At 36.1% G+C, this 12,419-nt stretch overlaps 1 protein-coding gene across 3 annotated transcripts; it reads left to right on the top strand.

The window, feature by feature from the left end:
• Nucleotides 1–270: 270 nt before the first annotated feature.
• On the top strand, nucleotides 271–12,419 carry LOC121856062 (transmembrane protein 19-like). Of its 3 annotated transcripts, none has more exons than XM_042351343.1 (7): nucleotides 271–533; nucleotides 3,779–3,886; nucleotides 5,066–5,203; nucleotides 5,662–5,811; nucleotides 6,341–6,457; nucleotides 6,685–6,900; nucleotides 7,687–12,419. In XM_042351343.1, the coding sequence occupies exons 1-7, from the start codon at nucleotides 440–442 to the stop codon at nucleotides 7,836–7,838; spliced, it is 975 nt and encodes a 324-aa protein (XP_042207277.1). In that variant the 5' UTR covers nucleotides 271–439; the 3' UTR covers nucleotides 7,839–12,419. The 3 variants fall into 3 exon arrangements, with proteins under 3 accessions (XP_042207277.1, XP_042207278.1, XP_042207279.1); XM_042351344.1 differs by having other exon boundaries at nucleotides 272–533; nucleotides 6,341–6,445; XM_042351345.1 differs by lacking the exon at nucleotides 271–533 and adding an exon at nucleotides 573–1,080.

The raw sequence follows: 12,419 nt of genomic DNA, 5'->3' as shown, positions 1-12,419 counted from the left end.
AATATTTATTTATTTTAGTTATTTTTTTAAGGGCGTTGTAGTAAATTATATGAGGACCGTTGTGAAAAAGAAATGAAATTGACAGGAAATAAACACGGACTGGAATAGATATATGTGCTGATAGATCTATCTGGGAACTGATTAATAAATGTATTTGCGGCTCTAAAAGGCATTACTTATAACAGTCAATTTTTTTATATATATCCACAACACAAAAAAGAAAATAGTTATATTATTTTTGAGTAGTTATCATTGCTCGTGGGCACGTTCTCCTCCCCAGCTGGTGAAGATGAGACTCGGGGTGGCGGGGGGATGACAGCATTAAGTTACGACCTCGTCCTCGACTCAACTCTGTCAACTCACACGCCTCAGTCTAACACAAATCCGAGTAGGAGGCGGGTGTGGGTAGTTCCTGATACTTTTTCCTTCACAAGTCAAAATGCGGCGTGGATTCTTACTTCTGCTATTATTGACGTTGCCAATATCCATGATATTATGGGTCTCAAATGCCTTTTTGTCCACAACCATTGGAGGTAAGTGGCAAATATGTGTAGGGGGGTGATGTCGCAGGTGTTATGTGGGGGTGTTGGCTCAAGGTGGTATGTAAGTATGGATATATACTTTATATTTGAGCTCTAACCACCGTTTATAAATTTCTAGAATGTGGACTTGGTTGAATGTAAGTTTAAGTCTCATAATATTCCTCCTTGTATTATAATTCGGTAATATACGGTAGTGTTGAAGTGGAAAGTATTATGACAGTACCAGGAGGTAATATTTTTATCATTACGGCACATATATACTGATATGGACTTATTATAAGATATAGGACAGCTTAAGATTCCCTAATACTGTGAATCTGTCCGAGTTGTTAATATTAGTTGACATATATCTTGAGGTTTAATGAGGTTTAATGAAGTCTTTGTTGCGGTCACTTGGTGTACTTCACATTCCCGCCACTGCCCGCTCTCCATTTTAAACGTGTTGAGCTGATAGGCAATAATCTGCTTTATTGCTTTAGCCTGTCACTGATAAGAGCAGAGGAACATCCGTGCTGTTTTATAATGTCTACTTTAAGGGGTATGTTATTAAAGATTAGTTTGTATTGGATAATCTTTACGTATATGACAGAAACAACTAATTTGAATTTGTTTGATCATTTTCACATTAAAATATTGTATGTCAGATATTAGGGCCCTTACTTACCCTTAATCACTCTAGGACTATAGGTATTTCATAGATATTGACACTAAATCTGTAATATATTTCCTTAATGCAGTAGTCAGGTCACTAATACAGTACAGTACTGTATAATATATGAATTGTTGATAATTACAGTTGTCCCTTGCAAATGCTGGTCTTTGTAATTCTAAATTCGTATGTTACTGATTTACTTTTCTTGAATACCAGAAATTCTCTAAAGACATGCTGTATCTTTGTGAAGTATTATACAGTGTGGCAGTTTTGCGCAATTACCACCATACTGAAAAGTCCCAAGAAATAAGAATGAAATGCAAATGCTGAGTTACCCAGTGTATATGATAGTAACTGCCTTCATATACAGTACATACATTTTATAAAAAAAAAAAAAAATATATATATATATATTGGTTCACATGTGACAGATTTACCTATCTGGCCATGCAAGAAGCTGCTACGCATTTAATCTCTTAGGTATTAGCTTCTGAATGTTGAAAAAATCATGTTTAATATACCCTGTAGTTTGACTTTGCGAGAGTGTGCTGCATCATCGTGTTTGGAGACTACAAGAGTCAGTCAGTGGAAGTTAAAAGTAGGAAACATATGTATAGTTATTTATAAAAGGTTCAACAAATAACGATAAGATATATTAAAGCGCAGCTCATCTGGTCTGACTACTGCATGGTGTTTAGATGTTTAGTTGGTAAAGGTGGAGCTGACAGTCCCTGTTATCACCTAATATAATACCAAAAGCAAATACTATACAGTGCTATTAATGTTCACTGTTGATATAGTAAATTAGATACAGTTTTGACAACATAAGGTGGAATTTCAGAACAACTGTAAGATACAGGCTAGGTTGACCAAAATATAAAATGTAGTAAACTGATCTCCATTATATTGGGCCATAAAAATCATTGTCAGAGAAATATGAACAACATACAGTACAGCTATAAAGACTTAAACAAATCTCGCAGTACAGTACAGAACCTGTGTAAGTGCCTTGGGCTGTATGATCAGATGATGTAACTGGCAGTGGTCATGGGGTAAGAACCTGGAGTGGAGTTTATGGATGAGACGATTAACGAGGATGTTGCAGCTTACTGAGAAATTTACTGACTGAAGTGTTGAAAGTGATGCAGTTAACCCTGATGCACTTTTTCAAGGTTACTTCATCGTGATGCCATCATTAACTCTGTTGCTAGCAATTAAAGCAGACCTTCCCTGTTCCACCTGTCATGTTTACTTCACCTGTCATGGTTGGTGACTACTTAGGGCAGGGGTGGGCAATTATTTTTGATGGAGGGGTCACTTCATGAATGGTGGCACACTTCGCGGGCCACACACTTAATGTAGATGCAAATGTATTATATTAACACAAAGTAAAGCCTTGTATTTGTAAATACAAATGCAGTGGCGAGCCACAGAAATAATTTGGCGGGCCAAATTTGGCCCGCGGGCCATACTTTGCCCACCCCTGACTTAGGGTGTACTCTACCTCTACAATACAGGCAGACCTTGATTTACAAAAGAGTTCCTTTCCTGTAAACCTTTTTGTAAATTGAAGCACATTTTCTCATAGACTTCTATTATAAAAGCTGAGATATGTTCCAACAAAAAACAAAAAACTTAGATGAACTGCAAGTGGGGCAGAGCTGGGGGTAGCGGGGACCAAGTCCCAGGTTACTGATCTGACATTCTGCCTCATTTACACACTTGCGGGGTCTCAATTGTTTCTCTTGCTATTGACAGCACAACATACATACAGTATATCGTTTCTCAATAATCTTTTTTTTTAATTTCTTTATGGTTCCTTATTATTATTATTATTATTATTATTATTAGTATTAGTATTATTATTATTATTATTATTATTATTATTATTATTATTATTACAGCGTTTTCAGTATTATTATTATCATTATTATTTTATTTTTAATTTTGTATTTTTTATTATAAATTTTACTTAGTACAGTATCTGAATTATTATTATTATTATTATTATTATTATTATTATTATTATTATTATTATTATTATTATTATTATTATTATTATTATTATTGTTATTGTTATTGTTATTGTTATTGTTATTGTTATTACGTTTTCGCCCCCCGGGCCCTGATGTGGGTCGGTGACCTGTGTCCGGGTGGGGCAATACCCGTAAAAAAAAAAAAAAAGACTGCCACTAATGATGAAAAACGTGCATTTTCCACAATGACAAAGGCACTTGAGAGTCTTATTGAGGTGTTGGTAGTGTGAAGGAGTTACTGAAGAACAAGAGCCTTGGGTACATCAGTAGCAGATCTGTCGAATCATGATCACTGCACATGGGTAAAGTTGATTCACGTGACCATTATGCATCTGGTAATCCCACATGCGAGCCATTTGTGCTACACCCCCTACAGGTCTCCCAGATCACTTGCACTGTGATATTTGTTTTGCATGTTTATAAGGATACATTTTTTGGTAATTTGAAGAATAATCTGTATATTTTTATTATGTAAATATTTGTGTATGTCTGCTGACAGTAAGGTTTGTTATGAATTAATAATAGTAGGACTCTTATGTGTTTTCCAGTTGAGGTGATAGAACCCAGTCGTTGGCTAAGTGCGACATTGCTGCCCATTCTCATTGCCTGGAGAGGTCTTCAAGGTCGTTCACTCTCTTTCAGTGGTGCTGTGTCTGGTAAGTACAGTACTCTTAAGACCTACTCAAGGTGTGCCCAGAAAACATGATTTATTTACTTGTTAAGAAAGTCATTTGTGGAAGACTTTCGGGTACAGGGGGACTTACGAACGTCTGACTTATAAATGCCCGCCGATACGAATGGGGTTAAACTTTAAATATACACTCCAATATTTTATTTATCTGATAGCTTATTTTTTTACTTTAATTTACTGTATTTTGTCATTCTATTTCTTTTGTCTTAAATTAAGTGATTTTTAGTTGTATATACTGTAAGGACTTTCGCTATGATATAGTGGGATTTCAAATATTGTTCTGTAAGTAGGGTATGCACAAAGCATGTGTTCTGCTTACGTACATTTCTGACTTAAGAACCTCCTCAGGAACGAAACATTTTCGTAACCCGGGGACCCCCGTCCTGTAAGTGAAATATGTACCAAAACAGTGCAAGTACACAACAGTAGTAAACAGTAAGCCAATTTAATGAGGACAGGTAACAAAACCATCAGATGCTTATTTCTTTACCCAATAACAAAGATACAATATTTATATCCAACATACTGTACTATTATATACAGTACAGGGCAGGGCAGAAGTGTGATGTAGAGTTGACTTACAGTACTGTATATGTGTGTGTGTGGTGTTTCCTTAAATAGAATAGGGGTTCACTTCTCCACACCTTCAAGTCATGGTACTGTACTACGTAGCATTTTTTTTTTGGGGTGGGGGGGGATATTTGGTAACAAGATGAACTTAAGATTGGTAGCTTTAGTAGGTCGAGGATTTTTTACTGTGATTAGCAAATTTACAAACAAATATGACAGTAAGCTTTTATTTCAGACAGGATTCATTTTCTTTTAAGTGGGCAGATGATTCTTTCATGGTGTGAAGTTATTATCTGTAATCCAGTTTATAATATGGTATTTGCCAGTTGACGAGTCATTTATGAGTATATTTAGGAATGATGACTTATATGTTTAGTTTACTTATTACTACCATTTGTAAATATTTCATGTTGGGAAAATAGTGCAGGACTAACTGTTTGGTTTAGTGTGGATATAACGCAGTACATACTAAGCCTCTGGTGTACAAGGAGGCAGTGTGGCCAGTACTGCACTTGAATGATGTAGTGGAAATTCTGGGCCTCATTATACAGTAATTTATTTACTTTACTTCCAGGTCTGGCTGTTGGGTTCCTGCTCACATTGGGAAGCTATGTCTTCTTTGCTAATCTCTTGGTGTTTTTCATCTCATCGTCTAAAGCCACCAAGTTCCTGTCCAGCAAGAAGAGAAAATTGGAGGAAAATTTTAAGGAAGGTGAGGAACTTGTCTGATTTTTTTTTTTTTTTTGCCTTACCTTACCTTACCTTGACTCGACTCGACTTGACTTGACTTGACTTGACTTGACTTGACTACAGTGATCCCACTTTTGATATTTTATTTCGTTAATGCCAGATGATTTTATTCAGCACAGGAGGGACCCCATACACAAGGGGTTAAGGGAAAAAAATGTAGATTGTTTTTGATCCATGGCCATTGGTATCGGGCATTATTTAAGGTCAATTATTGTTCAAATGCTGAGAAAAGTATTGAAGATTAGAACAAAGATTATTCCTGTGTGCCGTTTTAATGAAATCCATAAAATGACAGATAAAATGACTTACACAGGTAAAGTACATCAGTTCCCAGGAAGTATTTGGGACCTGTGGATTCAAAACTAACTACAGATTGTGGTTATAAAAAGGAATTTATCATACATCGTCATTTATTTTCAGGTGGTGAACGCAATTGGGTACAGGTAGTGTGTAACGGCGGAGTAGCGAGTCTGTTGGCGCTGTTTTACATGATGGACTGTGGCTGTGGAGAACACCCCATCGACATGATCTACAACTACCGCTGTTCCTGGCTCAACTTAGCAGTTTTAGGCAAGTTACTATTATCTGTGTAAGAATGAGACCATGTATTTCATAATTAGCTGCATGGATCCAGGCCCGGTGAAATAAAGTCTAAATTGCACATGTCAACAACAGAACTCAGTATATATGTTGTCAAGTCTGTAAACTGCATATTAGTGTTGAATTGTTCACTCCTTGCTTACACTTTACCACCTAGGAGATCCTTGCTAAAAATAGTACAGTACTATATAGATTTATGTAAGAGCTGTTTGGGCTGTGATCATGGCTCTGTTTTGGTAGATTTAGAGAGAAATACAGTTCTTCTTTAGGACTACAAGTATATACATTTGGATAGATGACTTAAGATAGTGTCTGAGTGGAAAATAAAATAAAAGTACAGCAGTAGTTTCTGAGGGAGACCTGTAGTGGCAAAAGAAGTGTATATATTCATGGTTGATTTAAAATATGAGATTTGGCTAAACTAAATCATTTTGAGGTGCACAATTTGAGTCAATGCATCAACAAATAAATATACTGATTTTTTTTTTTTAACACTCAGGAGCTTTGTCGTGCTGCAATGGGGACACTTGGGCCTCTGAGATTGGAACAGTATTAAGCATTGGAGATCCTGTCCTCATTACCTCCCTCCAGTCCGTCCCACGAGGTATGTTACTGGGTGAGTGGCGGTCTGTACATAATTATGGTACATTGATGTGTGCGCAGGTTAGCATAGAATAAGATTTTCGCATGTGTTTTCCATAGTACTTATTATTCCTGAAGCAGATATTTTATACACTGATGACAGGATTTTTGGCTTGATGAATTAGATCTAAATAAATATTGCAATGAGTATTATAGTTTCATAAAGATGTTTACTGTACCGTACTTTGCTTTCTTCCACAGGTACAAATGGTGGCATCAGCCTTGTGGGTCTGGTTGTAAGTCTCATGGGAGGATTTGTGGTGGGACTGGGACATTATTTTACCCTTCTGATGTGCGTGTCCAACTCCATCATGATCTCTGCACCCCCACAGTGGCCGATTATTTTTGTGGGAGCCATCGGGGGACTGATGGGTAGTGTGATTGACTCGGTGTTAGGAGCCACCGTGCAGTTCTCAGGTGAGTGGTCTAATTGAAGGAACTTGATAATGAAACGCTTGTGATATGGTTTCTATCCCATGACCTAGGCAAGTTGGTGGAGTGATACCATCCTCCTATGGTGTGTGATGATCTGGTGTCCTGAGCCAAACTAACACTATAGGCATCCCCCGGGTTATGGAAACTCTGGTTACGGAAATTCGCTCTTAGAAATTTCGTAAATTACGACCAATAAATTCGGGATACGGACAAAAAATTTGCCCTTACGGAAATTGGGTAAATTTTTAAGTTTTTTATTTTATTATAATATTTTTTTCAATACTATTAGAAAAAAATTCACAAATTATAAAATTTATTTCGTGTGGATTTCTTGGTGGTTGGTACAATACTGTACAGGGCGAATCAGGAGTCAGTAGTGCCCCTCCGTCTCCCTCCCAGTAACTCCGATTGCACCACCTAACCTCACCACCTCGCCTAATGCAGTACTCAACATCATTTGTGGTAAGTTAAATTCAAGTGTTTTGTATATTTATTATCATATTATATCATAAAATAATCAATGTACTGTATGTGTTAAAATATTTTTTTCATTCATAAATGTGAATGTATTACGTCTTTTTGCCCAAAATATTTCCTTGAGAATGTATCTCCAATTATATAATGGAAGTCAATGGGAAAATTGGTCTCGTGTTATGGAATTTCACGTTTAGGACAAATTTTCAAGGACACATACCTTCCGTAACCCGGGGGATGCCTGTAATTGCCGTGGGATTGCCTCTATTTAATAATAATTTTGATATTTTTCAGGAATCGATTCTGAAGGAAAAATCGTAGAACGGCCCGGTGAAGGTGTGATCCCTATCTGTGGCTCCAACATTCTGGACAATCACGCCGTGAACCTTATCAGCTCTCTCCTCACGGCTCTGTTCTTGCCACGTGTCGCCCTTCTAATCATGTAGAGGTCGGTAGTGTACGTGCGGCTTGTGTAACTAGTACAGTACTGTACTACAGTATTTCATCTGTTAAATCTCTGCCTGGTGGCTGCTTGTAATACCTGATACTCAATAGAAGAAATAAGTAAATTGCTTAAATTTATAAGGAAGAATAAAAATACAGTGTATAATGTTTATATTATAACTAGTAGATGTTTGGAAATATTTCAAGCAGTACTTCTTCTCTTTAGATATTGAAGAAGACATAGTGTATACTGTATCTCCAGTTCATAGGTGAAAACTTTAACTATGAACATAATGGAGGTTTTACAGCTTTATACCAGTAAGATTATGTGCCTGATGACGACTCAACTCGGTGAATTTATAAGAATCATTGTATAGACGATATACACACTTGTATACTGTGTATCCAGAGTAAGGATGTGTGGATAATACGTACTACTTGTCTTGAGCTTTTCTCATCTTTCTACATTGATCGTGCACTGTCTCATCTTTCGTCTCATCTTTCATTTTATTCTTCTTATTCAGAGATTTGTCCTCTTCTTGATGCACTTCACACACAGGTGGAAGACTAGTAAAGATAATAGATATAGTTGATAAATTTATGTGTACTGACAGATTAGTGTGGCTTCTTACTCCCATCATGGCCTCCTCTAGATTTGGTGGCCATCTGATATGAGGATGGTACTCTGATTGATTGATTGAATTATAACTCAGGAAAACCAGTTGTAAAGATTGATAAAAAGAGGTGACTTTGTCTTATGGGGAAGGGGAGTCTTGGCAACTCTCAGGCTGTTTGTGTGTGAAATGGTTTGTCTTAATATTTATGTTGTTGTATGTACTTACTTCTTGTCAAGGTCATCATTTATTGGTTTTAATGAAACCCCGAATATTGCTCCTTTTTTTTTTTTTTACTTTTTTAACTTAGATTTGTTATCTGTACATTCTCGTTAACTTGTCCTATTAATATCATAGTTAAGTTCCACGGTTCAATTAGTAACATTCTGGCCTTTCAGCTCGTTAGACGTGGGTTTGTTGGGGCGTTATCTTGCTGTGGTATGTGCTGATCTGCTCACCAGCCATGCCAGTGCTGTGGGGCGAGCCAGTGCAGTCGCCTGGGCCTCACCACCCCGCAGGGTGTAGGGAATAAAAGGGGCAACGTAAAACTTTGAAATTGTCATAAAACTTTACTTCATAATACTATGCAGAGAACTTTGTTGTTAATGTAAACATATACAGGATATTGTTTGTGTTTAATTTGGGATTTTTTTTATTTCAATGTACAGTACATTTACATTATTTTACTTTTATTTAAATTGTAAATGTTTATATATGTACATTTACCTGTGTGCATGTTGTGTGTGTGTGTGTGTGTGTGTGTGTGTGTGTGTGTGTGTGTGTGTGTGTGTGTTATTGTGTAAGTACAATATGTACAGTACAGTACTTGAAAATACTGTAAATGTGTGTATTGAGTGGCTGTTTCTGAACTTGTGCACCCTATGCTTTTTTTTTTAATGCTGTGTGTATGAGGGTGTGTGTATGTGTTACTGTTTCTCTATGTACACTTTTTAATCCTATCTGTTTGTGTGGATGTTTCTGCCATTTTATTATTGTTGTTCTCCTTCATTGTTTAACATTTTAACTCGTTATCATGAATTTCATAACTTTGGGAATTGGTGCAGGAACACGTCATACCCCTCTCCTATTAGCTGTCACATTTTAAAGGAGAATATTTTTAAGTTATAAGTATATTCTGTACATTAACATCATCTTCACCATCAACGAAAACTCAGGTACTATGCTGCTCACCTCACCGAATAAATCCCAATTACAATAGTACCATAGTTCCAGGTTTGTGGTAAAGAGGAGGTTAATATTAGGGCCATATCTGTGTATGTATTTAAACACTCCTGATGTAGTATCTTGTAGACAGATAAGGAAAGATATGAATCATTTACTGTAAAAAACAAAACAAGAAGATATTGTATTAATCAAATGTCAAGCAGAAAAAAATCTGTAAAAACAAATGCTATGGTTGGGTTTGGAGCCAAGTTTCATAATCCCTGTGTTTAATGACTAAAAGCTGATGACACTCTTGAGGCCAGTTAAATATTTATTAAACTGCCCTTTACTAGGTTGATAGGAAAATTAAAGATGTTTTTAAGTCTGTATGTTGGAGAAGGGGCCCATATCACTTGATTTTAAGACGTCTGTATAACTTTTGTACGTTTTTAACAAGGCTCGTAATTTAGCATTAAGCAAGTGTATGGCTGTGGCATCTCTAAAATAATTGCCTAAATAGACTTGTATTCATGATATTACTGTATGTGTTTATTCATATTATCCACACACATACATATACACATAGAAAAATATACATGTATACAGTACTTCCTCCATACCTTACCTCATAAATTCCATCCACTCTGTCAACATTGTATTCACTTGGGTATTGTATTGTCCTGATTTATGTCCCCCCCCCCTCCACCCTCCCCATCCATACTGTTACTCCTTTCATGATATTTCCAGTTATAACCTTACTAGATATCTGAAGTGGGAGAGGAATGTAGTTGATAGATTGATATATAGAATGGCTGATTGTGAGGTTTTGTTGATACGTAAGTTGATAGATTGATATATAGAATGGCTGATTGTGAGGTCTTGTTGATACGTAGAGCGGCTGATTGTGAAGTTTAGTTGATACGTAGAATGGCTGCTTGTAAGGTCTAGTTGATACATAGAATGACATTGTAAGGTCTAGTTGATACATAGAATGGTTGATTGTAAGGTTAGTTGATACATATAATGGCTGATTGTAAGGTCTAGTTGATACATATAATGGCTGATTGTAAGGTCTAGTTGATATATAGAATGGCTGATTGTGAGGTCTAAGGTCTAGTTTTGTATATTTTCATTACTTAGGGTAAAATATAATGCCTCTTGTGATACTGATTTGTTATAGGCATCTGTACTTAAGCTTGTAATGGAGCCAGGCATTTATTTGTGTCTCTTTGAGGAGTGATGGGGGAGATGGTTTAAAAAAAGCTGTGTTAGTTTATGATTTTCATAGTTTTCATTTAACAGTACACACACATGCACTGTCTTTGTATTATTCTCTCTGCTTGGTAAAGTTTTTGTACTTAATTTCTATCTGAATTCAGCAGTGACAACTCAGGTAATAGAACAACAATGAGGTTACACCAGCCTGGACCAAATAGGGAGGAGTGGGGAGGGAGGAAGAGGGGTCCAGCTACATCACTTAAACATTTCTCTATTATTTTGAACTTTTCTGCAACAATTAAGGACACAAATTTCCTTTTCTTTTCTCTCTTTTCTGTCCTTGAACCCATTGTGAATACTTTATAGGGCGCTAAAAGATAGAAAAAAAAATACCGTAAGTTTTTAAGACTCTTACTTAGTCCTCCACACCGCTAGTTGACGCTACTGGTCAGATCCATTCGGAATTAATCCAAGTTTGGATTGATGGGTTCCGGATTAGTGAGGTTTTACCGTATTAGACAAGCATTCCATACAATTTGCCTTAGTTTACTGGTACAGTACTGTATGTATGAAACTGGTATGTATGAAAACATTCGATTCACTCTCTTGTAATGAATACTCTGTATTATTGTTAGTACTGCAGTATTTTTTATTATATGTAGTTTGTATCTGGAAAGTTACATACAGGTATGTTGAAAAGAAGATAAGCATCAGTATTCTTACAGGAGGATGCAGACCTTTCCCTCCAGGCCCGTCAGGGAAGTGAGGTGAGGTGTTGTAGATAAGATTGTTATTAGTGTTGTGTATTTCTTGTATGATGATATATACTGTTCTGTAATAATGTAGAATATATTTTCAACAAGAGTGTTTCAGTGATGTAGGTTATGAGGTGAAAACGAATCATTTCACTTTACAAAGTGAAGGTATAGCTCAAATAAAAAATAGATTTATGTTTGATTTTTATGTCTATTGACACACTGTTGATTATGAGAGGTAAAATATCCTTTTACTAGTCTTTATCATGGACTATATTATATAAAATTTTTATTCATCATTAGCTACTACCCCAAAGTGGGGTTTGTTGACTTCACATGGGACTCATGCATACTGTGTCACCTAGTATACTATTCACAGCTTTAATATTGTCCACAATAGATTTTGACTCCTGTACAGTAGTGGAATGTTGTGTTACTTTAAAGGAGAAGAAATGTGAATACCTGTACTGAATTTGAGAGTAACTGCTCCAGTGGTGTGAACCCATGTTTGTTTTAATAAATACATTACTGTATTATGGCACAGCTTAACAATGCACAGGCTTTTAACCCTTGGCCACACAACAGGAATATTGTATACTTCTGGTATTTTTAAGCCCATAGAACTGGAAAAGCAAAATGCTATGAACAAACATGTAGCACTGATACTGTGAAGTCATAATGATATCAAGAATATTTATTGTAAAAGGTTTTAGCTACTGCTAGACTTATCTAAGTTTTTTTATTTATGTCACTGCTGCTGTAACTCCAAAAATTGCTTGTTTGCATTCTGTTTTGTTTGTGACTGATGAGTAATTATATTTTTTTATAATTA

The sequence above is a fragment of the Homarus americanus genome, unplaced genomic scaffold, assembly GCF_018991925.1.
Source record: "Homarus americanus isolate GMGI-L3 unplaced genomic scaffold, GMGI_Hamer_2.0 scaffold11628, whole genome shotgun sequence".
In the NCBI taxonomy this organism is placed as follows: domain Eukaryota; kingdom Metazoa; phylum Arthropoda; class Malacostraca; order Decapoda; family Nephropidae; genus Homarus; species Homarus americanus.
The sequence above is the reverse complement of the archived record's forward strand: the minus strand, read 5'-3'. Positions and strand labels throughout refer to the sequence as shown.